This window comes from Balaenoptera musculus, chromosome 15, assembly GCF_009873245.2.
Source record: "Balaenoptera musculus isolate JJ_BM4_2016_0621 chromosome 15, mBalMus1.pri.v3, whole genome shotgun sequence".
NCBI lineage: Eukaryota > Metazoa > Chordata > Mammalia > Artiodactyla > Balaenopteridae > Balaenoptera > Balaenoptera musculus.
In genome coordinates, this window is record NC_045799.1 from 79,095,639 (window position 1) to 79,122,424 (window position 26,786).

Consider the following 26,786-nt stretch of genomic DNA (forward strand, 5'->3'; position numbering starts at 1 on the left):
ATGCATGTGGGATCTAGTTCCCTGACCAGGAATCGAACCCGGGCCCCCTGCATTGGGAGTGTAGAGTCTTAACCACTGGACCACAAGGGAAGTCCCACAATCCAAAGAATTAATTTTGACAAATGTTTTTCTCGTGCTAATCTGAATTTGAAAAGGAAGGGACAAGGAGATATTTTTTACCTTGCTCTCTCAACTGGGCCCTACAGATGGAGATCCGGGAGAGCTGACTTTGGTAGTACATTCTTACCTTTCACTGGTTTTGGTTAGTTTTCCCAGGATCCTATCTACAGGCCCCAGATCCAATGAGGTGTCCCAGCCATCCCTCTGTGGTTGCCAGAAACTATAACAGAGGGAAAAGGTCATTTCCCTTTACCCTTCTATGTTCGCAGCTGGGGCCCTTGTAACAAAAGACTAACAAGAGAAAAGCACACAAATGTCTTTGATGTAAGTTCTATGTGATGTGGGAGGCTTCATAAGGGAATGAAGACCTAAAGAGGCAGTCACACCTGAGTGTTTTTATGCTCGATTGGATAAAGAGCGGAGAATTAAGGGAAAATGGGAGAGGACGAAAGGACATGAGCTGAGCGTAGGAAACTGGGAAACAGCGAGGTCTGCTCAGATTCCTCTCGGCATCCCTCACGTGGAGATAAGGAGGTTCCTTCCCTCTGGGTACAAGGAGGGCACCTCTCACATTATCTGCTTCAGAGGAAGGTCAGAAAGTCCCTCCTCCGTATGCCATTCTCAACTTCCTTCAGTTTCAAATATTCCATAGGCCAAAGTGCTATATTTGGGGGTAGCATGTCCTGAACCCCATCAAAAGAAAACAGTCCAGGTAAAAACGAAATTCCCTTTGTACCCCACCCAAGTGGCATCCTTACATGCTCTCAGAGAACTCTGTCCCGTTCCTTTACTGCACTTCCTCCAGTTGTCGTTACACACTTGTTACTGTGATTATTTGATTGTCCTGTTTGTCTCCTCCTGTAGCCTGTAAGCTCCAGAAGGGCGGGACCACGTCTATTTTTGCTCTCCACCGTGTTCCCAGTGCCTGGTAGATTAGACACTTAACAACGACTAATGAATATGTTAATGTAAGGACAGGGAACGGAAAGGCTTCACTGGAAATTTCAGAGCCTGCGCAATGAACGGATGCATAAAATATGTGTATAACTAAGCATGTGGTGTAAAAAGAGTTCATTCACTCCAAAATGTTTAAACAGACGTTGGGTAATGTGTTAGAGGCTGAGTACAGCCATGGTGAGCAAGGTTAAACCTCACTGGCTTTAAATCACAACAGTATAGTATGTAGGATATTTTGGCTATATGCCCTTGGCTTCAATTTCATCTAGGCTACCCTCCCACTTGCCCATTTCAACCCTTTGTTCATTTTCACTTTGCCAGGGCCACGCCTGGGTCCCAAACAAATGTGGCTCCTGTCTGTATAAACCCTAACTCCCCCTCCTTCCTTCTCTATGGCTTGTTAGCCATAAAACATTCTGGTGGCCTGATCTCACGATTCCCCGCAAGAAATACTCCACTGGCCAGAGTGACCAGCCACCCAGGCTGCCCTCTTAGAACTGGGGCCTGGTCACAGGGCCCCGGGAAGACCCCTAAGGGGGTAAGTACCAGAGCCTCTGGGGCATCTGGTCAACGTCATGTGCAGGTTTCGGGAGAAGGCACTTCAAAGCCTGGGGCCCCTGTTTTCTCCAGGTAGTCCTCTACTTGGCTTTCTGGACCTCTCAGTTTCACACTCAAGCTCCAGGAGTGACATGCAAGAGGGCTGTGAGCAAGAACCGTCCATTCTATCAGCAGGGCTTTAAATGGAGCGGGCTCACCTTTGTATCCTGCTAGAGAGAGCAGAAAAACACAGCTGTAGGCAAGTGTTTCCCATTTTCTGTATTCATCCAGATCATCTTCCCCACTGGGCACTTTCAACACTATTTTCCTTCAGTTTTCCTGGTTATTTGACCTCCTTAGTTATAGACTCTACCGATGGCTTTCTTCATTCTCTCTGTCCTTTATGAGTCATTTGGGCAATTCTCCTGATTGCCAACCCCAGGCCTTCCCCATCTCCCTTCCTCCCTTGCAGGTCCCCTGGGCTTAACACACTGGCAGCATGAGGTTACAGACGATCCTGCCAGGGAAAGTCACCATGCAGCCGGCCCCATTCTGTCAGCTCCCTCTGCAAATCCTCTGGTAGCTGTGACTGGCTTGCTCTGAATCCCCTTATGATTGGCAGCTTCTGGCCCTGAGCAGAATTTGCCCCATGCATTTTTAAGGTGGCAGATTATTTTTACATCTTTAGGGTGGAGAAGGGAATATCCATAGCTCAAGACCCCAGATTTCATGCAGTGACCTGGCCTTCTAGATAAATTACAGTACTATATTGAACACTTAGACACTGTCTGTTTGATCACTCCCAAGGACAAGAGAGTGTACAGTCGATGGAAAAGTGCTAAGGGGTGCAAACTAATGTTTCTTTTTTCTAGAGTAGCAAGGGAAATGCAATAGTTTTACGCTTCAGAAAATGTCCTGTTTTTAAGACATAGTCCCAGAGGTGCAGAGCTAAGTGGATTCAGTGAACCTTGGGATATAAATGTAGGCTTTTCACTGAAACCCCAGACCTCAAAACCACTTTGATTGGTCAGTTATCACCACTACTCTCCATTGCCAGGTTGAAATATTTATTGAAAAATTGAAAACACAGATGCAATGTATTATACAAAGAAAAGTCTTAATACCATAATAAAAGTACTGTTGGAAGGAAACAAAGCCAGTGGCTACCTGCCCTGGGAAGGTAGGCACTCAGTGAAAAATGAAATTCATTTATAGGAACTATTCTAATGGAAAATTGGGGAAAAGGTTAAAAACAGAAGAAAAAACCCAATCCCATCCCTGAAAACCTAAATGTGAGAGTTTGTTGTAAGTTTGAGACAATTGCATTATCACCAAGATTTATCTGAACCCCCTCAGTTTGTCCCTGTGAGTAGTAATCAGCCTAATTTAGGGCCTTCAAACCTGAGGTAGTTGAGGGTCACCTGAAAGACATGTCTGGAAATCACCTACTCTCAGAATCGGACCCAACGATGTTTGACCAATTGTTTCATGTTGCTTTGGCTCCTGGGGTGAGAGGCCAAGTTGCCACTGTGGGTTGCTAATCCTGTATTTGCTCTGGACCTGGGAGATGTGAGCAGTAGACAGCTGGCCTGGTTTGCTGTGTTGATGGCTGGCAGGCCCGAGGTGGTGGTTTTCTATGCAACAGGCAGCGCGGTCTCTGGAGGACCGAGGATGGTGGAGAGAGGGCAAAGCCAGTCTGGTTGGAAGGCCAATGCCAGGACTGAAGGCTTTCACTGGCAGAAAGGATTTCCAGAGACGCAGAAAGGTGGTAGAAGGTAGCAAGAATATCACCACTTGGTAAAGACCAAGGTAAGTGGAGCCAGGAGATCCAGACTAAGGAGCTGCCCAAGAAGCAGGCAGCAGCACCCAGGTGTGAGCCCAGAACCGGCTTCTCAGTGAGAGGCTGAAGCAAACCAACCGGCCTGGAGACACGCGCTCGTGATCCCCGTGGTACCCGGTGTAAACCCTGCTCTCTGCCTTGGCAGCCCAGACACTTCCAAGAAAGGATGCTCTGGACAGTGGTTCTTCCAGCCACTGGGTCAGGGACTCAAATTCAGGTAGGATCCTAGGGATCCTGCTGTGGGCAGCAGAATCAGCAAACAATCTAAATTCGAGTCTCATTGAAACTCCGTGCTCAGATATAAATAACCCCACAAAGGTAGGTCTTTCCTTCAATTTTTGTTCCTTATTATGTACACTCATATCCTTCCTTACTCTAGAGATATGAGACACTGTGCTACACAATTAAAATACTGGATACGGCTGTATTTCGGCCTCTCGTCAACCCTAAGCCATCACTTCATTGTTGTCCTGCCTTGCTCTGACCCATTTACACTGACCCATGAGACTCAAGTCACGAATGATGCTCAGTGACTAATTTAAAAGGCTGTGAGGTTCATTTTTAGCCTGAGGATGTGATTCCTGTTTTAACCAAGGCATTTCACACCCAGGATAGCACACTCATTTTTAGAGTAGCCAAGGTACGACATTTTGATTTGCGCTAGAGAACGGACTAGCTTCTAAGTCAAGCGATTATGAAAGTAATTATACTAATTCTGACATATATTTCCTCATGTGAGACTGAATTAGCCTGTGTTCCTGTTTAAGTGCTTTCTTAACTGTTTTATTACTCCGGAGAAGCCCATGAAGGTTTTAAAAATGACTGTGGCTTCTTTTTAGAGGGAGTGTTACTCAGGGAATCCTAATCTGGTCCCATATACTAGATTTTTCCCCCATTGGTAATTTGGAGCACAATAGTCTGAATGGCTGAGATTCTGGAAGTGAGGACCAGCCACCTTTGGAAATGTTGACCCACGCTGAGAACACACCAATTGGCTTAACTGGCACAGCTGGGCCAGGGGTGCTACACATCATTCCTTCTGAGGCTTGGGTGGAAAAATAGTTGAGCACAAAGAAGCAGTAAACGTAAGACCGGTCAATTTCCACTGCTGCTATCTCGTTAGCCCAGTATGGAGATCACACGTCTGAGTCTCATAATCTGAGCTAATGGGACGCAGCTTTTTGAGTGCCCTAGTTAGAAATTGCAGAGAAAGGGAGTTGGCGGTGGGGGCTTAGGAAGGAGAGAGAGTTGATTCACAGTGATCAAACGAGAGTCTCACAACCTGTCACGTAGCGACACTCAGCAATGGTCCCTGGGGACAGGTCCTGGGAAGTGCTTGTTGGCTACTACCTATGAATCGCTACAGATAAAGGAAGACATTGTTTGTCCAAGATGGGAAGGTCACTTAAATGCTGGGGTCCATCTGGAGGTGAAGAAGTGCTGGCGGGCCGCCCATCTCCAGGACATCATTCATGCTCCTTCTGTCCTCATCCTGTCCGCAAGGCATCCAGGGCCCGGGATGTGTGGTTGGAAGGGGTTAGAGCCAGTGGTCCCCCTCTCTTGTTTTCCCTGACCCAGATGCTCTGAGGAACTTTCTTGCTTCAAGATCCAAACCAGCAATGACAGATCGGGATGGCCTCTAGGTCTTGTTTCCGATTCTTGAAGGCGGATGTACTCAGGCAGCAACGCAAGCCCAGCCATAGTCACACCTGAAATCCTGCTTGCTGCCAGCACTGCTGCTGATGGGGATTAGTCATAATATTCAAGGTACCAAACCAAGCCCAGGGTCTTTCCTGCTGGGAGCAAGTTGGCCTGATCTTCTGGGTCTGTCGATTAGGTAGAACATGGAACTATCTTCTTGAGATTCAAGAGGATGCCAAGGCAGACATTTGGAGAAAGGGATTGGAAACCCCTCACGTGTTCCCTCTTAGGGCCCTGCCTGGGTATGAAGGGAGGTGTCAACTTGACGGGCCATGGAAGATTCCTTCTGGGGGGAGGAAGTGTGGCTACTCTCACCGGCTGGGTTCAAGCATGGGATAAGGCTTTTCAGCCCGGTCACAAGGAGTTTCCAAGAAAGGTGGTCTCCTGAAGACCTGGGCTGTGTGCACCCTTCCTCTCCCTCTCTCTGTCGCCCCTCACTTGTGAAGGTGGGCAGAGGCTTTCGGCTGGGCTCCAGCTTTAGAAGGCAAGGCACTCGCTCTCCTTCCGCCCGACCCCGGGGAGTGGCCTCGGCCGACCCATACTCGCTCAGCAGGACACTTGGCTCGGGGGGCCGGCGGGGAGCACCGTGGCGAAGCCTAGGCAGCACCATTGCTGTGAGCTGCTGTGGTTAGGGGCCCCCAATAGCTCAGGGCTTCAGGGGCGATCCCCTGGGAGTGTTGGCTATGTGAGTGAAACTTGGGAAAAAAAGACCCGACCACCATGAGAAGCAGTGGGAATCCATGGAACTGCCAAAAGAGGGGGGCACTGCCTTGGCGTTCTCAGCCAGGACACTCCTGCTCTTCTTCCGACTCCGTGCAGCCTCAGGGTCGGGTCACGGTTTGGAATCCACCAGTCCCCCAGTGTTCACAAGTTTGTGCAAATGATGAAACGGAAAAGGCTGAGAAGAAAACAGAAAAGAAAACGCGTAAGATCTTCGCTCTCCAGCTCAACAGCGGTAGCAACAAGCCTCCCACCCCACCCCCCAACAAGGACACCAACTGTTGGGGGTAAAACAGGCAGGACCTGGAAGGAGGTCCCCTCTGTCAGGGTGGCCCTGGGCTCCCCTCTTTTTGGCGGTCGGGGGGGCGGGTAGTGAAAGAACACAGAACATGGGCTGTGGAGGGAGTCTCTGGAAGGCCGGGCAGGTCCTCAGCACTGGATGACGGGCGTGGCGTGGACCCCCAGGGTCTGGCCCGTGACTGGGGGAGTCACACACACACACAGATGGGCAGCAAGGATTTACACTCTGACCTGTGGGATGTCGGTGTGACTCTATTCTTTTTCGGTGATCGCTTCTTGCAGCGTAGGTGGTGATGCTTCTGTTCCTAAAAGACAACAGTCACTTATGTTTCATAGTGTTTGGTGCACGCACGCACTCATCTAGCCAACAGAAACGGCCGCCAGGGTGGGCTCTAAAATACATTATCATAACCACCTATTCCTGGGTCAGGTGTCCAGGAATGTCTGGGCGGCATCTGTTCTGGGTTCCCAGAGTCAGTGAGCCCAATGAGAATCACGATCTTGCTTGTGATCAAGTTGGCCCCTTTGGATGTTCAGAAAAGCAGCCCGCACAGACTCCGGGCGACCAAGAGTCCCTGGGCTGGTGGGGTGAACCTTACTCCACTCCACACTGTTTCTAGCTCCTGACCCTTTCTATCTCTCGCCATTGCTACCCATCGCTGGCTCTAGGCAGCCAGAAGCTTGGATTTCACTTGCCCTGTCTGCTGGACCTTCACTGACCACTATTCATTCATTCACTACTCAACTTGATGCTGGCCTGAAACTAAACTCCTGGGGAGAAAAACCAGGCTAACTGGGTCTGGAAGGCAATGGGGTGAGTGAGTGACCATTCAGTCTACTGGTCAACATTCAGGTCTTGAAAGATGACCACAAAAGCTTTCTATTCACCACAATGTGCCCCAGTTTGGGGCTTGCGGGTTATTCACCACTGGAGAAAAAAGATGCCCTGTGAATAGAAGGGAGGAGGGAGAAGTTCCTGGTTCCGCTGTATGGGAGGGGGAGGCCCTCATCACACAGCAGCCCCCCACCTCCCTCCCTGGGGGCTGTGCCAGTCCTCGGCCAGGCTCACCTTCCTCCCAGCCCTCGGCGACACCAGCGAGCTCGTAATGCTTTTTCCGAAGCTCTCCCAGTTTTTGACGCTCCTTTTGCAGTTCGTTTTCTAGCTCCAGCACCCTAACCTGTGGGGAAAGTGGCCTTTGCTTTGAGCAGGGACCTGAGAACGGTCTCACGTCAACCTAATCCCTTTCCTCTGTGGGCCAGGACTCATTGTCTATGTTATCCATCGCTTACCCAGTCCTCAATTTCACTCTTGTCTCTGTTCTAATTTTTCCATCCTCTCGTTCATCCATCTATCCCAATGGCTTTTATGCTTTCTCACTGGGACCCTCTACTGGAAATGAATGATACTTTACGGTCCAAATGCCTAAATGGGAGTAGGGCTTATCTTACGTTCCTCTGATAAATCACTAACTAAAAACATACTACTCAGCTATTAAAAAAAACCCCAAAATCTTGCCATTTGCAACAACATGGATAGATCTAGAAGGTATTCTGAAAAGTGATGTAAGTCATAGAAAGACAAACACCATATGATCTCACCTAAATGTGGAATCTAAAAAACAAAACAAACAAAATAACATGAAAAGAGACTCACAGATACAGAGAATAAACAGGTAGTTGACAGAGTGGAGGGGAGGTTGAGGGGTGTGAAATACGTGAAGGGGATTAAGAGGTACAAACCTCCAGTTATAAAATAAATAAGTCACAGGATATAATATACAGCATAAGGAATATGGTCAGTATTATTGTAATAACTTTGTATGGAGACAGACGATTACTAGACTTATTGTGATGATCATTTCGTGATGTATGCAAATGTCAAATCACTATGTAGTATACCTGAAACTAATCTAACAGTGTATGTCAACTCTATTTCAATAAATAAAAAGAGAAAAAATGGAAAGAAAAGGACAACTCTCATGTTTAGTCTATCTATATGATACATTCTAATCCAGTTGTAACCCATCTCCTTCAACCCCAGTTCTCTGGAAGTCTAGGCAGGAACCAAATACAATGGTTCTGGCATTTTTGAGGGGTTGGTATAACTTAGGGTTATTATTGTGCAGGAAAAGGTACAATCTCGCTAAAGGAAGGGTTGGTTCTTGGCTATTCCTCCTCCTCATTAATTATTTTATTTACTATTGCAAGAAATATTTGCTGAGCACCCATAATGGACCCCAGGCTCTGTTACAGGTGCTGGAGACACAGTGGTGCACGGACAGACAAGGTCCCTGCTTACCTCATGAGGGGAAGAGACAAACTAATGAACAAGAAAAGACCCGATCATAAAGCAAATGACACAGGGCGACTTAGTGATAAAGACTAAGGGTGAGCAGCAAAGGCTACTCTCAGGAAGTAACTTTCGACCGGGAGAGAGTCATGAGGTGAGGTTGGAGAAATAGGCAAGGATCATTACGCCTGCGGCCCACGGGCCAGGGGAAGGAGTCTGGGTATTACTCCAAGTCCAAAGGAAGCCAGTGGAAGATGCGGAACTGACATGTCGTCATTTACATTTTTACAATATGTCGAGGCTGAATGCATTGAAGATGGGCAGAGTGGAAGCAACTAGACTCAGTAAGGTGGCTCGTATTTTTTGCTTTTTAAACTTTTTATTATGGAAAATGTAAAACATATACAGAAGGGTGGAGACTGGTACAGTGAACCCCACCATGTGCCTTTCATGTTATTCCATCAACTACCAACTCGTGGCCAGACTTGTCTCAGCAATACTCTTTCCTGTTCTCCCTGCCCCACCACGGGATAATTCTAAAACACATACTTGCATACAATATAGGTAAGCTGCTTCTGCAGTAGCTCAGCAGAGACAAGTGGCTTAGACTAGGTTAGGGAGATGGAAGAGTGGAAAGGTTAAGGCTATGTTTTAGAGACTGAGAGTTGACAGGACTTGCTGGTAGGTTGCATGTGGAGGGGGAGGGAGAGGAACCAAGGACGACTCCCAGGTTTGGGGCTCAGCACCCAGGTGGGTGGTGGTGGTGCCATTTACTGCGATGGAGAAAACCAGGGGAGGGACAGATGTGGGTGAGAGGGAAACCAAGAGACCTGTTTTGGACACATTAAGTCTGGATGCCTGTACTTCTTGGGCATGAAGTGGAGACATCACATAGGCAATTGAGCAAGTACAGAGCTCAAAGAGAAGAACGTGGGGACCTAAGTTGGGGAGAAGAATGGGGTATTTGTCGGCATATAGATGGTATTTAAAGTCAAGAGGGATGGGATGAGAACAGTAAGCAGGAGGGTGTAGGCGGAGGAGACTCAGGCCTGAGCCCAGTTCTTTCAGTGTCTACAGACATCTGGCACATGACTTTTCCTAAAAGTCCTGAGTGACCCACCTATAGACTTCACCAGTCTCAATCTGGACTTTACCCCAGGCCTGTGACCAGAAATTCTAGAACAAGGATGTCAGGTATTTTCCAGGATCCTATTTTGCATGGCATAACTTTACTAAAACTGAGAAATGGCGTTGCCTTTGATGGGTTAACAGTGGACTGACTTTTTAAAAAAAAACCCTGAAGGTCATATACAAATAACTCATATTGAAAGTTTTCAAAAAATTGTCAATATAAGACTATTAAATACCAGTTTATGGTCTGCTTAGGAGAGAGCTGATAACATTTTGAGGGATGCCAGACTAAGACGGGTGGGCAAGAGTTAAGATTCTGATCTTTACTAATCACCTCTGTCCACCTCTGCTGTTTCTTCCAGCATCACTTATGTTCATTCTTGGGGTGCAATGTACCTCTGTGTTCATTTCCCCCGTGAGTTTCTCTCTGACTTCTCCCCATGGGAATAATATTTGGGGTCAGTGTCATAGGCAATAGAGTCTGACCAGACTTAGAGATGGGAGTTCCTACCTGGGAATCCATCTCCTGGCGTTTGATCTGGGTCAGCGTCATGCTTGAGAAGTCCATGCTGTCTGCAATGATGGAAATAGGAGGGTCTTGTCGAATGACACCCCAGCTGACACTTACCTGAGAGGCGGCCGGTGCCAACGCTCTGCTGAAATGCTTGGTTTGTCATTTACCAACACACGCGTGAATGTAAGTGAGGGGTGGAGAGGGAGGAAGGCAATGACAGGGTAACTAGGGTCAGACCCCACCCCAGTGGACAATCAGGCCTGTGGAGTCATTTCTCTGAATTCAGAGAAATAGCCAAATGGAAAATCTAGCTAAGGCCTGTCCCTAGAGTCATCAATAGCATGCTTATGTGGTGTCTCAACTTTTGAGAAGGTAAGTTTGAATGTACAAAGATGAAAAATAAGAGAGAATTTGGAAACAGGACTGTGGGAAATCGGAATCGTGGAGAAGAATGTAACGAGCAGCCACATAGGATGGACGAGAAAAGCATTGCTTCTGAAAGGCTACCTGTGTCCTCGATCTGTGATTTGCCGGAAATGGTTGAGGCCACAACTGCGGCGGTGGCCTGGTTCACGCCCCGAGAGGCCTGCTGCAGCTGGGTCAGGTTTGGGCTGTCCTTATCCGCTTTCACCTGCCAGGACCAAGCAGATTTAGGGTCACACAACATAGAGCAGCAAGGATGGAATCAGATAGTCGGTCTGATGGTTCTTGACAAATATATGGGCTCTGCTGTGGTCACCAATCAACTTCTCAAAAATCGCTACCTAGGGGGTCAACTCCTGGCATCTCTCTCTAATATCAAAAATCATTCCTGGGGCTTCCCTGGTGGCGCAGTGGTGAAGAATCTGCCTGCCAGTGCAGGGAACACGGGTTTGAGCCTTGGTCCAGGAAGATCCCACATGTCGCGGAGCAACTAAGCCCGTGTGCCACAACCACTGAGCCTGCGCTCTAGAGCCTGCAAGCCACAACTACTGAAGCCCGTGAGCCGCAACTACTGAAGCCCGCAAACCACAACTACTGGAGCCTGCGAGCCACAACTACTGAAGCCCGTGTGCCTAGAGCCCGTGCTCCGCAACAAGAGAAGCCACTGCAATGAGAAGCCCGCGCACCGCAACGAAGAGTAGCCCCCGCTTGCCGCAACTAGAGAAAGCCTGCACGCAGCAACGAAGACCCAACACAGCCAAAAATAATAAATAAATTAAATAAATAAATTAAAAAAACAATCATTCCTGGCTTATTTGCTTGGTGGCCTCGAACTCTAGCTTTATCACTTATTTTGGGACAACAATAAATAAGGACAGTAAAAGAACACTCCCCGGGGAACTCTACAACTCATGGAAGGATTTTGGTGATGAGCTTTGCATTAGGATTGGCTGGGGCAATGGTTCAAATTTGGACCCTTTTTTTTTTTAAATTAATTAATTAATTAATTTATGGCTGTGTTGGGTCTTCGTTTCTGTGCGAGGGCTTTCTCTAGTTGCGGCAAGTGGGGGCCACTCCTCATCGCGGTGCGCGGGCCTCTCACTATCGCGGCCCCTCCCGTTGAGGAGCACAGGCTCCAGACGCACAGGCTCAGCAGTTGTGGCTCACAGGCCTAGTTGCTCCGCAGCATGCGGGATCTTCCCAGACCAGGGCTCGAACCCGTGTCCCCTGCATTGGCAGGCAGATGCTCAACCACTGCGCCACCAGGGAAGCCCTGGACCCTTTTGAAGAGAGGCAGACATTAATTGTGGAACTGCAGAGCCAAGCCAGGTAACCAGCTTACTGGGCCAGCATTTTCCTTATTTGAGCGCTCCTTGAATGTACGATTGCTCATCAGAGGTCGGCATGGCTGAACCCTTAAAGGCCACTTGCAATAAAAATGATGAAGCCAAAAGGCATGCACGTGGAGAGGTGGGTTAGAGGGGCTCCCTGCCGAAAGGCTTTTAGGGGACCCTTGGAGGCAGAATTTTTATCTGGGACTCAACTTACCTGGATGCTGGATAAATAATCAGTTCTTGGGGCCAGTGCCATGGTCCAGGTATATTTTCTAACCCAGTCAGAACTTACAGTGTCCTGGGGAGCCCAACACAGGTCCTACCTTGGATGCGGCCACAAGCTGGGCGGTGCTAGCAGCAATTTCATGCGAACAGACCATCAGCTCCTCGAATTTCCCTCGGCCTTGTACCACCAGATCAGCTGCATCCCTGAGAGTCAGGAGACAACCAGACGGGTTATGAAACTGATAGCTGCAACCCCTAATGATCTCACCTTTAGACCACTCTCATCACCCTGGCAGACAGGAAGCCCAGCCTGCCTGCCCCACCCCTGTGTTGCTCCAGGAGACACAGACTCCTTTTTTTTTTGAAATTTATTTTTTTTATACAGCAGGTTCTTATTAGTTATCTATTTTATACATATTAGTGCATACATGTCAATCCCAATCGTCCAATTCATCCCACCACCACCACCCCCCACTTTCCCCCCTTGGTGTCCATACGTTTGTTCTCTACATCTGTGTCTCTATTTCTGCCTTGCAAACCGGTTCATTTGTACCATTTTTCTAGATTCCACATATATGCGTTAATATACAATATTTGTTTTTCTCTTTCTGACTTACTTCACTCTGTATGACAGTCTCTAGGTCCATCCACGTCTCTACAAATGACCCAGTTTCGTTCCTTTTTATGGCTGAGTAATATTCCATTGTATATATGTACCACATCTTCTTATATTCAGACCCAGACTCCCTTTTAAACTTTCAGTCCTATTAACTTCCCTATCAACAGTTCATTTCTAGGGGGCAGATTTTTCCCCTTAGTTGTTCTCTGGGGTGGATCACTGGAAAGCAGGGTGAAGGTGAGGAGCCTTAGGACGGACGGATACTTACACCATGACAGTGGCTCCCCAGCCCACAGCTTTAGAGGCTGAGATAAGTCCTTCCGTCCATCGAGAATTCTTGGCATAAAACTCTTTAGGGGATGCTGTACCCTAGGGAAGTGAAAAATAATATTAGCTATCTTTTATTGTGTGCCTACTATGTGCCAGGTGCTTTTATATATATTATCCCATGCAGTCTTCACAGTAACCCCGAGGGGTGAGCATTATTATTCCCATTTTTAAAGATGAGAAAACTAAGATTCAGAGAGGCAAAAATACTTTCCCTAAGGATATGCAGGAAATAAATGGAAATAAATCCTAGGCTTTTCTGACTCCAAAGCCTATAGCATTTCTATCACATCCCAATATCTCTATATTGTATATATAAGAATATATATATTATTTATATGTATATACAAATAACTTATGATCTGAGGGGAGTCTAGCCGCTCTCTGTGATTTGCCAAAAGAGGACAGTGAGTACACAGTGAGTGATTAAAAAAATAATTGCTGAGGGGTGGGGGAGGGAATTGGAGGAAGGGAGCCAAAAGGTGTAACTTCCAGTTATAACATAAATAAGTACTAGGGACGTAATGTACAACATGATAAATATAATGAACACTGCTGTATGTTATACATGAAAGATACTGAGACTAAATCCTAAGAGTTCTCATCACAAGGAAAAAACTTTTTTTATTTCTTTCATTTTGTATCTATAAGAGATGACAGTTGTTCACTAAACTTACTGGGATAATCGATTCATATGCATAAGTCAAAGCATTATGTTGTACACCTTAAACTGATACAGCGCTGTGTGTCAATTATATCTCAATAAAACTGAAAGAAAAATATAATAATTCCTACTTGGAATTTTAAAATGCTTTTATGCTTCGGAAGTACCTGACAGTCTGAGAATCTACAGATACTCCTTGCTCAGTCCCTCTTTCTATTTTGGGGGCAGAAAACATCACCTCTCAGACTGATAAAAAGCGCCACCAAAGCAGATATAGCTTTGTTCTTTTTTTTTTTTTGAATTTTATTTATTTTTTTACACAGCAGGTTCTTATTAGTCATCAATTTTATCCACATCAGTGTCAATCCCAATCGCTCAATTCATCACACCACCATCCCCACCCCCCTGCAGCTTTCCCCCCTTGGTGTCCATATGTTTGTTCTCTCCATCTGTGTCTCAACTTCTGCCCTGCAAACCGGTTCATCTGTACCATTTTTCTAGGTTCCACATATATGCATTAATATACGATATTTGTTTTTCTCTTTCTGACTTATTTCACTCTGTATGACAGTCTCTAGATCCATCCACATCTCAACAAATGACCCAATTTCGTTCCTTTTTATGGCTGAGTAATATTCCATTGTATATATGTACCACACCTTCTTTATCCATTCGTCTGTCGATGGGCATTTAGGTTGCTTCCATGACCTGGCTATTGTAAATAGTGCTGCAATGAACACTGGGGTGCATGTGTCTTTTTAAATTATGGTTTTCTCTGGGTATATGCCCAGTAGTGGGATTGCTGGATCATATGGTAATTCTATTTTTAGTTTTTTAAGGAACTGCCATACTGTTTTCCATAGTGGCTGTATCAATTTACATTCCCACCAACAGTGCAAGAGGGTTCACTTTTCTCCATACCCTCTCCAGCATTTGATGTTTGTAGATTTTCTGATGATGCCCATTCTAACTGGTGTGAGGTGATACCTCATTGTAGTTTTGATTTGCATTTCTCTAATAATTAGTGATGTTGAGCAGCTTTTCATGTGCTTCTTGGCCATCTGTATGTCTTCTTTGGAGAAATGTCTATTTAGGTCTTCTGCCCATTTTTGGATTGGGTTGTTTGTTTCTTTAATATTGAGCTGCATGAGCTGTTTATATATTTTGGAGATTATTCCTTTGTCCGTTGCTTCGTTTGCAAATATTTTCTCCCATTCTGAGGGTTGTCTTTTCGTCTTGTTTATGGTTTCCTTTGCTGTGCAAAAGCTTTGAAGTTTCATTAGGTCCCATTTGTTTATTTTCGTTTTTATTTCCATTACTCTAGGAGGTGGATCAAAAAAGATCTTGCTGTGATTTATGTCAAAGAGTGTTCTTCCTATGTTTTCCTCTAAGAGTTTTATAGTGTCTGGTCTTACATTCAGGTCTCGAATCCATTTTGAGTTTATTTTTGTGTATGGTGTTAGGGTGTGTTCTAATTTCATTCTTTTACATGTAGCTGTCCAGTTTTCCCAGCACCACTTATTGAAGAGGCTGTCTTTTCTCCATTGTATATCCTTGCCTCCTTTGTCATAGATTAGTTGAGCATAGGTGCGTGGGTTTATCTCTGGGCTTTCTATCGTGTTCCACTGATCTATGCTCCTGTTTTTGTGCCAGTACCATATTGTCTTGATTACTGTAGCTTTGTAGTATAGTCTGAAGTCAGGGAGTCTGATTCCTCCAGCTCTGTTTTTTTCCCTCAAGACTGCTTTGGCTATTCGGGGTCTTTTGTGTCTCCATACAAATTTTAAGACTTTTTGTTCTCGTTCTGTAAAAAATGTCATTGGCAATTTGATAGGGATTGCACTGAATCTGTAGATTGCTTTGGGTAGTATAGTCATTTTCACAATATTGATTCTTCCAATCCAAGAACATGGTATATCTCTCCATCTGTTGGTATCATCTTTAATTTCTTTCATCAGTGCCTTATAGTTTTCTGCATACAGGTCTTTTGTCTCCCTAGGTAGGTTTATTCCTAGGTATTTTATTCTTTTTGTTGCAGTGGTAAATGGGAGTGTTTCCTTATTTTCTCTTTCAGATTTTTCATCATTAGTGTATAGGAATGCAAGAGATTTCTGTGCATTAATTTTGTATCCTGCAACTTTCCCAAATTCATTGATTAGCTCTAGTAGTTTTCTGGTGGCATTTTTAGGATTATCTATGTATAGTATCATGTCATCTGCAAACAGTGACAGTTTTACTTCTTCTTTTCCAATTTGTATTCCTTTTATTTCTTTTTCTTCTCTGATTGCCATGGCTAGGACTTCCAAAACTATGTTGAATAATAGTGGTGAGAGTGGACATCTTTGTCTTGTTCCTGATCTTAGAGGAAATGCTTTCAGTTTTTCACCATTGAGAATGATGTTTGCTGTGGGTTTGTCGTATATGGCCTTTATTATGCTGAGGTAGGTTCCCTCTATGCCCACTTTCTGGAGTTTTTATCATAAATGGGTGTTGAATTTTGTCAAAAGCTTTTTCTGCATCTATTGAGATGATCATATGATTTTTATTCTTCAGCTTGTTAATATGGTGTATTACATTGATTGATTTGCGTATATTGAAGAATCCTTGCATCCCTGGGATAAATCCCACTTGATCACGGTGTATGATCCTTTTAATGTGTTGTTGGATTCTGTTTCCTAGTATTTTGTTGAGGATTTTTACATCTATACTCATCAGTGATATTGGTCTTTAATTTTCTTTTTTTGTAGTATCTTTGTCTGGTTTTGGTATCAGGATGATGGTGGCCTCGCAGAATGAGTTTGGGAGTGTTCCTTCCTCTGCAATTTTTTGGAAGAGTTTGAGAAGGATGGGTGTTAACTCTTCTCTAAATGTTTGATAGAATTCACCTGTGAAGCCATCTGATCCTGGACTTTTGTTTGTTGGAAGATTTTTAATCACAGTTTCAATTTCATTACTTGTGATTGGTCTGTTCATATTTTCTATTTCTTCCTGGTTCAGTCTTGGAAGGTTATACCTTTCTAAGAATTTGTCCATTTCTTCTAGGTTGTCCATTTTATTGGTATAGAGTTGCTTGTAGTAGTCTCTTAGGATGCTTTGTATTTCTGCGGCGTCTGTTGTAACTTCTCCTTTTTCATTTCGAATTTTATTGATTTGATTCCTCTCCCTCTTTTTCTTGATGAGTCTGGCTAAAGATTTATCAATTTTGTTCATCTTCTCAAAGAACCAGCTTTTAGTTTTATTGATCTTTGCTATTGTTTTCTTTGTTTCTATTTCATTTATTTCTGATCTGATCTTTATGATTTCTTTCCTTCTGCTAACTTTGGGTTTTGTTTGTTCTTCTTTCTCTAGTTCCTTTGGGTGTAAGGTTAGATTGTTTATTTGAGATTTTCCTTGTTTCTTGAGGTAGGCTTCTATAGCTATAAACTTCCCTCTTAGAACTGCTTTTGCTGCATCCCATAGGTTTTGGATCATCGTGTTTTCATTGTCATTTGTCTCTAGGTATTTTTTGATTTCCTCTTTGATTTCTTCAGTGATCTCTTGGTTATTTAGTAACGTATTGTTTAGCCTCCATGTGTTTGTGTTTTTTACGTTATTTTCCCTGTAATTCATTTCTAATCTCACAGCATTGTGGTCAGAAAAGATGCTTGATATGATTTCAATTTTCTTAAATTTACTGAGGCTTGATTTGTGACCCAAGATGTGATCTATCCTGGAGAATGTTCTGTGCGCACTTGAGAAGAAAGTGTAATCTGTTGTTTCTGGATGGAATGTCCTATAAATATCAGTTAAATCTATCTGGTCTATTGTGTCATTTAAAGCTTCTGTTTCCTTATTTATTTTCATTTTGGATGATTTGTCCATTGGTGTAAGTGAGGTGTTAAAGTCCCCCACTATTATTGTGTTACTGTCGATTTCCTCTTTTATAGCTGTTAGCAGTTGCCTTATGTATTGAGGTGCTCCTATGTTGGGTGCATATATATTTATAATTGTTATATCTTCTTCTTGGATTGATCCCTTGATCATCATGTAGTGTCCTTCCTTGTCTCTTGTAACATTCTTTATTTTAAAGTCTATTTTATCTGATATGAGTATTGCTACTCCAGCTTTCTTTTGATTTCCATTTGCATGGAATATCTTCTTCCATCCCCTCACTTTCAGTCTGTATATGTCCCTAGGTCTGAAGTGGGTCTCTTGTAGACAGCATATATATGGGTCTTGTTTTTGTATCCATTCATCAAGCCTGTGTCTTTTGGTTGGAGCATTTAATCCATTCACGCTTAAGGTAATTATCGATATATATGTTCCTATGACCATTTTCTTAATTGTTTTGGGTTTGTTTTTGTAGGTCCTTTTCTCCTCTTGTGTTTCCCACTTAGAGAAGCTCCTTTAGCATTTGTTGTAGAGCTGTTCCTTCATCTGGTACACAGCCCTCTGCCTTTTCATCTTGTCTATCTTTCCGTGAATGTGGTTTTTGTTCCACAGGCTGCAGGATTGTAGTTCTTCTTGCTTCTGCTGTCTGCCCTCTGGTGGATGAGGCTATCTAAGAGGCTTGATGGGAGGGACTGGTGGTGGGTAGAGCTGACTGTTGCTCTGGTGGGCAGAGCTCAGTAAAACTTTAATCTGCTTGAGTGCTGATGGGTGGGGCTGGGTTCCCTCCCTGTTGGTTGTCTGGCCTAAGGCAACCCAATACTGGAGCCTACCTGGGCTCTTTGTTGGGGCTAATGACAGACTCTGGGAGGGCTCACGTCAAGGAGTACTTCCCAGAACTTCTGCTGCCAGTGTCCTTGTCCCCATGGTGAGCCACAGCCACCCCCTGCCTCTGCAGGAGACCCTCCGACACTAACAGGTAGATCTGGTTCAGTCTCCTATGGGGTCACTGCTCCTTCCCCTGGGTCCTGATGCGCACACTACTTTGTGTGTGCCCTCCAAGAGTGGAGTCTCTGTTTCCCCCAGTCCTGTCGAAGTCCTGCAATCAAATCCCACTAGCCTTCAAGGTCTGATTGTCTAGGAATTCCTCCTCCTGTTGCCAGACCCCCAGGTTGGGAACCCTGACGTGGGGCTCAGAACCTTCACTCCAGTGGGTGGACTTCTGTGGTATAAGTGTTCTCCTGTCTGTGAGTCACCCACCCAGCAGTTATGGGATTTGATTTTACTGTGACTGCGCCCCTCCTACCATCTCATTGTGGCTTCTCCTTTGTCTTTGGATGTGGGGTATCTTTTCTGGTGAGTTCCAGTGTCTTCCTGTTGATGATTGTCCAGCAGCTAGTTGTGATTCTGGTATTCTCACAAGAGGGAGTGAGAGCACGTCCTTCTACTCCGCCATACATTTATGATGAGCCAGAAACATTTTACTCATCAAAATATTAAACAATTCTGGAACCTGACAAGTTCAAACTCAGGGTGCTGGCAGATTTTACTTTTGATGAGACCCTGCTTCCTAGAAAACTGTCAGTCATTTCACTGTAACATCACATGGTAAATGGTATAGCTTCGTTCTTTATAGGTTGTTTTTAGGCTCATAGCCCCCTCTCTGGACCTTTGTCTCCTGAGCTGCAGCCGCACAAAGGGATGTGAGAAAGGAAAAAAGAGGCTGATGACGCCAGCAAAGAAGCAAGATAACTGAAGTGATGATGTCAACAAGGGATGGAGGCAGAGTCTGTCTGAATCATTGCGAGTTAACTGCTGTCGGAAAGAGACGGCAGGGACTTCCCTGGCGGTCCGGTGGTTAAGACCCTGCGCTTCCACTGCAGGGGGTGCGGGTTCGATCCCTGGTCGGGGAACCAAGATCCCGCATGCACAGAAAGAGACACGGGCAGAGCCTATAGTGGAGAGTCAGTGCCAGGTTGGCATTGCTGATTTGCCTGGTTTTAAAAGTCCTCACTCCCTCCTCCGAGAGCCCAGACTTGCAATGCACACTGGGCTTCCATGGCAGGTTCCGGTGACGTCCACCGGGGTGAATGAGCCTGCCGCTGGAGGCTCTGGCCGACTGCCCTCTGGGGACCTGGCCATACCCCAGCTTCTTTCCATAGCATTTGTTGACGTCCATGGGAGTGGCAGCTGTGCCCTCAGGTGGACACACACGGCTGGACGGCAGCACACCTAGACCTCACTGTATGTGTATCAAGTAGACTCCACCTCTCACTGAGCTGGGAATCAGTAACTGATGTTTGCTCTGTCTAGGGCCCTCACCCACGCTTACCCGGCCACTCTCCACTATCTCTCTCTGGAGCTCCTTTGAGGCCACGATCAGGACCTGAATAGCCTGCATTAGGCTGGTACAGGAGCCAAGGATCCTGCAATAAGCAAAAACACAACAAAAATGTCAGGGACACAAAACAGATACCAAAAACAATGCGGAAGACTTGTTTTCTTTTTCTCTCCTGAACACAGGCAAACTTGGGATGGGAAAAAAGGCAGGGAATATTCTGGAGGTGAAGCTCTGAAGGAAAGGTGGGTGAGAGAGGAGACTTGATTGTGGATCTTCTTCATAAGGAGTAGGTAAGTAGTGGCTCTTGGGGTTTCTTTCCTCTATAATGCAATATTGATATCATGGTCATCATTAATACTGATACTGACAATTCCATAGACTCAGCCCTTCCCTGTGGCGGCTAATGTTCTATTCTAATCAGTATGATCCAGTGCAGGAAAGACGGATCCTGACCACCTAGGTGTCACCACGCCGCTCAGACTGACCTTTCATTCACCTCCAATTTAACTCCTGTGTCTCCAGCTCGGGATTTGCTGAGCATCTCCTATTAAAAAAGAAGCAGAGTTTCTCAGTACATCACAGGTACTGAGAACCCACTGGTGTCCTGCTACACCTGGGGTCCAACATCCTGCAGTAGCTGAGAAACCTAGAAGTGCCCACCCATGTCCTCGTGAGAGTCAGGAAAAGAACCCAGACCTCTGATCTACTCAGTGGGAGGCAGCTGGAGCTACAGTCTGTGTCTTGACATTTTGGCACCTGGGCTGACGTGCACAGAACTCTGAGAGCTACGGCACCATGCCAACAGGGGCAGCTGCTACCAGGTCCTCGAGGCAGGCAGCACACCAAGGCAGGTGCCTGAGTCTTCCATCAAAGGAGTAATACGTGACCTTTCCAACAGTGCCCGCTCAGCTTTTCCCTGAGACAACAGTTACCGCTGGTTTACTGAGTGCCTGGCACTGAGATCCATGTGCATTACCTCACTGAGCTCTTTACAACACCCCTCTGGGGAAGGTACTGTTATCGTCACCATCATATAGAAACGGAAGCCAAATCTTAGCGGGGTTAACGTAACTTAGCGGTCAGTCTGGAACTCGAATGTAGGATGGCCTGACACCAAAGTATGTGATCCTTGAGGAAACTGCTCATTTTCCCTTGGAGAACTTTCTATTTTCTGTACCTCAGCGATCCCAGGGGATTTGGGTTTTGGTTTGTTTTACAGGGGGCTCTGCAGAGAACGGCTGAGATATACCCAGCGGGCAATGCTGCCGAAAGGTAGCTGCATGGCATCACTTCAGGTGATCCTGCAGAGACTTCCATACCTCTATTCTGGCCGTAGCGGTTTCAATGGCAGCGGAAGTGGCAGCCATCTCTTTGTCCACCAGGTCCCCCAGTTCCTCCTGTTTGATGTCCAGGCCTCTGGGCAGGAGCTCCTGTGAACAGCATCATGAAGGTGGAAATGACCCTTTGACCTCCTCTCTACCCTCCCGTGGTGGACAGGTAACCCCCACATGACGGCAGAAGGTAGGAGGGTCCCACCACGTAACACACTTCTGCATGCCGTGGTGGGACTTGTCTGGAACTCTCTACCACATGAGCTCTGCAACTCCACGCTCCTCCCGCCTCTATTCTCACTCAGAACCCACCTCTTTCCAGAAGGCCATCCCTGTCGAACCCCACAAGGCCATTCAGTTGCAGCCGCTCAGACCCTGACCCCACCATTGTGCAGCACTGACTGTATTTGCTGCTTGGGAGGTACTTTAAAAACACCTTCAGGGCTTCCCTGGTGGCGCAGTGGTTAAGAATCTACCTGCCAATGCAGGGGACACGGGTTCGAGCCCTGGTCCGGGAAGATCCCACGTGTCGCAGAGCAACTAAGCCCGTGCACCACAACTACTGAGCCTGCACTCTAGAGCCCGCGAGCCACAACTACTGAGCCCACGTGCTACAACTACTGAAGCCCATGTGCCTAGAGCCCATGCTCTGCAACAAGAGAAGCCACCGTGATGAGAAGCCCGCGCACTGCAACGAAGAGTAGCTCCCGCTCGTCGCAACTAGAGAAAGCCCGCGTGCAGCAACGAAGACCCAACGCAGCCAAAAATAAAATAAATAAAATAAATAAATTAAAAAAAAATTCAGATGAGGGAATTCCCTGGTGGTCCAGTGGTTAGGACTCTGCACTTTCATTGCCAGGGGTTGGATCCCTGGTTGGTGAACTAAGATCCTGCAAGCCACTCGGCGGAGTTCGAATGAGAGATGATGAGGATATGACCTCTGGCCCTGGTCTCTTCCTTCTCTGAATTTATCATTCCCACTATTTTAGGTGGCAATATTCCTACTATTCTAGGAATTAGAAGCTGCCTTGCACTGTACTCCTTAAATAGATCTGTATCACACTGTATAGAAATGGTTGATTTCCAGGACTCCCCTGATGGTCCAGTGGTTAAGAATCTGCCTTTCAATGCAGGGGACCCAGGTTCAATCCCTGGTCAGGGAACTAAGATCCCACACGCCACGGGGCAACTAAGCCCATGTGCCACAACTACTGAGCCTGCGCACTACAACTGGAGAGCCCGTGTGCCACAAACTACAGAGCCCACATGCTCTGCAGCCCATGTGCCACAACTAGAGAGAAGCCTGTGTGCTGCAACAAAGATCCCGCAACTAAGACTCAACACAGCCAAAAAAAAAAAGGTTGATTTCCTTATTTTTCTTCCCCAGGGAGGCCATGCCTTATTCGTCCCTGTAGAACTACACCTGGCACAATTCACTGTACATAGGTCACAGTCACTACATCGTTATTGAGTGAATAAATATATTATCTTCATTTTAGGTGTTACCTGCCCAGCTAGATAAAAACCCTTAAAAACAGGAAAACTGTGCTCATCCTTCTTTGACACCGCTTAGCACGGTGATGATCACACAGAAGACTCTCCATTAATAATATCCAGTGAATTAAATATAACTGGAAAGTCATTCAGAAGGTCAAGTTTTACAGTTCTAACTCTACTTTCCAGAGTCAAGTTTAAAGTACAGAAAGAACTGGCTTAGAACATCACTGATCCCTGAAGAAATCCCCAGCGCTCATACCAAAAAACGACCTTCCCAGGGATAACACTGATGATACCTCGCCAATGGCTGTGATCCTGCTGAGGCAGCTCCTCATGGCTGTGCTGTCGGCATTCTCGACGATTCCTTCATCCTCCAGGAAAGACAGATAGGTGAGGGTCTCCCTGCCATACTGCTTACAGGCCTCGGTCAGAGCTGCAGAGGCAAGGCGACAGAGACTTTTAAAGGCCCCCCGCTCCCCGTGCTGTGGTGGTGACCCCTCACCCTGGTACTTACAGTCGGCAGGCTCTGGCGGGGCTCTAAGGCAGGTGGTGCTGCCATGAACAATGGTGTCACTGGTTAAGTGGGCCAGGAGGGTTACCGAGTGGAGAAGCCCACTGATATCTGCCAGGAGTTTAAAGGAAACTTTCTCAGTCCTGCTGGAGGGGTGGTGGGGGTGGCGGTCACTTTCATACCTCCTTCCTCCCCGCTGTGCAAGTTAGACACACACACTCCTTTCTGGGTGCCTAGGAACTGGTCGCCATTGCCACGTTCCAGCGTTTCGGACCCCTGCCCAGCTGTCACTAGCGACAGACCCTATCCTTCACCTCTCTTACCTTCTGGGCAGGCCAGATACTGGCTCCAGCATTTTTCCAGTTGCTCGATGCAGCTGGAAACGGACCTGACCGTGGAGAGTAGGTGATCTGTGAGAGGGAAGACAGGGCAAAGTCAGAGTCAGAGTTGTCTCAGCTCGCTTCATCCCTGTTAGTTAAGCTGCCTGACGGATGGCCTTCCCAGTGGGGGGCCCCAGCCCTGCAGGAGCTTCCCTAAGTAGGGGGAGGGAGGAGAGATCAATGGCTATGCTGGTACGTGATTCTCTTACTGTAGCTTCAAAGGCTGTACTTCTGAGCCTACCTGGTCCTTTAGCCAAGAACCACGGCAATGGCATCACGGTCTAGCTTCTGCCCCTCATTTCCCATCACTGCCCACTGAATCAAATCCAGGCCTTCCTGTTAAGTCTTTCAAGGCCCTTGGACTCTCATTACTCTTGGGCTCAGACCCCTGGCTCCATGAGGGCTAATCTACACTCACGTTCTGCCCACAACACCGTCATTCCCACTGCTGTGCCTCTGTGCACTGGTCCACGGAGACTGAATCGCACACACAGGAGTTAAAGTATGGGCTCTTGCGTCTCGTGGCATACGTGTTGTAGCTCCTGGCTCTATCACTACTGGCTGTGTTCTCAGGCCACATGCGCCTGCTTCCTCATCCGACAAAGGAGGAATAATAGTACCACCTCCCGGCATCACAGTGAGATTGCTGGGCCAAGGCACATAAAGCGCGCACAATCGTGCCTGGCATATTGCAGCACTCGGTAAATGTCAGCTGTTTTTATGATTATTATTCCCCACTCTTGTTCCTCTCCACGGCTTTATGTCTCTCCTCTTCCTTCAAAACCCAGCTCATACCATCTCTTGTGGAATCCGCCCACAGCTGCCCCATGTCCTGGTGTTCTCGCAGTACATGAGGTACCCAGTGCGCTACTTCATTTGCAACTGTTGGATTTCCCTACAGACGGGTTCCCCGCTGAACAAGATATCACAGTCCTTCCTGAAACACTTCACTGAATCGAGACCTTTCTAGCTGATAATAAAAATCACCCGTCAGCTGTTTCCTCCCGTCTGCCTTGTTCTGAACGGGACCTCTCAAGACTACCGACAAGTCCCCTCTGCTCGAAAATGAGCTGTAATGAGATCTGTTCATGGCTACGTCCAGGACTTCACAAATGCCCCGGGCCTGGATGCTCTCCCATCTACTGTGCACCAAGGCCCTCCTCTCATCACGGGGGCTCCTGACTTCACCACACGCCCCGAGAACTCTGGGGCAAGCGGAGTGGGCCCTTGCTCGTGCCCGGGACCCTCTGGGGATTTTATTGTATCTGCCTCTCCATGCTTAAGGATGATGACTCCCTGTCTAGATTTGAAGCTCATGGCAGCCGCCTCTGGATTCAGACCACACTGTTCTCCTCAGAGACACAGAGGCCCGTCTGTTCCTCCTCCTCCCGGCATTCAGAATTGTTATCAGGCCTCAGCTCCCGGGATGCATTTCATCAGCGTGATCCATGACCAAAGCAGTAGTTATCACACCCGGGGGTGAGGGGTGAAGGCTGGGCGGCGGGGAGGGGGGGTGTTAGAAAATACTATTGCGCAGGCCCTGTGCTGCAGAGCTGCCGACTGAGTAGAACTTAGGCGGGGGGGTGGGCATCCCTGGGCATCCCCAGGTGATCCTGACGTGCAGCTGGGCTGGGAACCCCTGAGATCAGGGTCTCACGGGATTCAAGGCCGATGCCGAAGAGCATTGGGCTGTAAGGATCCGGCACCTGCAAGCCGGGCAAGGGGAAGGGCACCTGCAGATCCGGCGCAGCTGAAGAGAGTGGGCTCCTCAAACCGCCTCAGGGCCTCCTGCACCACCTGCACAGCAGCCCTCCTCGACTCCGCCAGAAGCATTTTTCGTTGGTCCTTCGCGAGCCGGCTTACAGATTCCTAGAGATGGTCCAGGGAGGTGAGAGTCGGCCATGGGCCCCCTAATGAGCCTCCATGCAGCAGCCACCTGTGACACAGCTGGGATTCCTGGCACCTGAGCTTGAGCTGCTGCTAATGAGGCCGAAGCCAGTTAGCTTGACACAGAGGAAAAAGCCTTTAACTTTGTCCACAGGTGTGTGCCACGGAGCACAGGAGGCTATGGGGATGGACCACGGCAGCCCGTCCTCCACCCTTGGGGAGAGAGTGCCAGGTGCATCCCTTCTCACCTGCTCTGTGTGCTGGCATTAGGAGCTATGCCCGCAGAATATTCGCCTTCGCGATCCGGCCAAAGGCCCCAAACCCCTTTCACAGCCCCCCTGCCTCCATGCATACACTGCCGAGGCCCACGGGTATGAAACTGGACTTGGTCAGCCCCAGTGGGTGTCCGTTACTTGCCTGTGTGCTGGACAGTTTGATCTGGGTGTATTCCAGCTGTTCCCGAAGACTGGACAGTTCCTCCTCTCGACAAGCCACGGCATCCACCAGGCTGCCCCGCTCCTTCTCCAGCTCGGCGATCTGGGCGGTCCATTTTGCTTCTGACTGCATGGCGACCGAGTGGGAAGAGGGAGTTGCTGGGAGAATTAAACTGTTCCCTTTCCAGAGGTCCAAACCCACCACCAGGCCACAAGGAATCTGCCCCTTCCCAAGGACACACCGATACCAGATGGGACCAAGGTGGGCCATGTGCTGATGGTGATGGATGCCGGGTGCCAGCAACACCAAAGCCAGAGATGGAAAGGAATGAGGAAGGGAAAGACAGATGACGCTTACCTGGGCAGAACTTTCCAGGCTGCCTTGGACAATACGGAGTTCCTGTTTGCTGGTGGCAAGTTCTTGCTTCAAACTCTCTAGTACTTCCGTCTGTTCTTGAGTCTGAAAGAGAAGAAAAACAGGAGTGCTCCGACCTGGGTGGTGATTTCACGGGATAAACACGTGTAAAAATTCCCAAGCTATACTTGTGAGATTTGTATACTCTTTTATATAGAAGCAAGTTTTACCCTGACAAAAAAGCAGGGGGAAGGTGAGAGCTCAGAATGTTCCAAAAATTCTTTTTCCAGCTTCAGGAAATGTCAAGGGAGCGGGGCGGTGGGTGGGGGGGGGTAGTTTTAGGGACATTTCCCAAATGTCATGCTTGAGCCCATAATACTAATTAAAGCAGAACCAGATCTTTAATTCAGGCATCCCAACACCCGGTGGTAGGTATATTGCTGACTCACCCCATCCCACCGTCTTGAAACAATTTCCCTTC

At 47.1% G+C, this 26,786-nt stretch overlaps 1 protein-coding gene across 3 annotated transcripts in view; it reads right to left on the reverse strand.

Moving 5' to 3' along the window:
- Positions 1-2,664: 2,664 nt before the first annotated feature.
- The window catches only part of HIP1 (huntingtin interacting protein 1), a 152,786-nt gene continuing 128,664 nt past the window's right edge, over positions 2,665-26,786 (reverse strand). For 2 of the 3 annotated variants that reach the window (XM_036826525.1, XM_036826526.1), the window contains exons 17-32: positions 26,309-26,410; positions 25,934-26,077; positions 25,363-25,498; positions 23,573-23,659; positions 23,253-23,360; positions 23,035-23,171; positions 21,230-21,340; positions 20,396-20,454; positions 19,902-19,995; positions 12,980-13,080; positions 12,191-12,296; positions 10,618-10,741; positions 10,108-10,169; positions 7,245-7,353; positions 6,407-6,480; positions 2,665-6,053 (exon numbers count right to left, since the gene is read on the reverse strand). In XM_036826525.1, coding sequence (XP_036682420.1) covers positions 6,428-6,480; positions 7,245-7,353; positions 10,108-10,169; positions 10,618-10,741; positions 12,191-12,296; positions 12,980-13,080; positions 19,902-19,995; positions 20,396-20,454; positions 21,230-21,340; positions 23,035-23,171; positions 23,253-23,360; positions 23,573-23,659; positions 25,363-25,498; positions 25,934-26,077; positions 26,309-26,410 — 1,533 coding nt within the window. In that variant the 3' untranslated portion in view covers positions 2,665-6,053; positions 6,407-6,427. Of the gene's footprint in view, positions 6,054-6,178; positions 6,481-7,244; positions 7,354-10,107; positions 10,170-10,617; positions 10,742-12,190; positions 12,297-12,979; positions 13,081-19,901; positions 19,996-20,395; positions 20,455-21,229; positions 21,341-23,034; positions 23,172-23,252; positions 23,361-23,572; positions 23,660-25,362; positions 25,499-25,933; positions 26,078-26,308; positions 26,411-26,786 lie in introns of all 3 variants that reach the window. The other variant, XR_005016555.1, reaches the window with a different exon arrangement.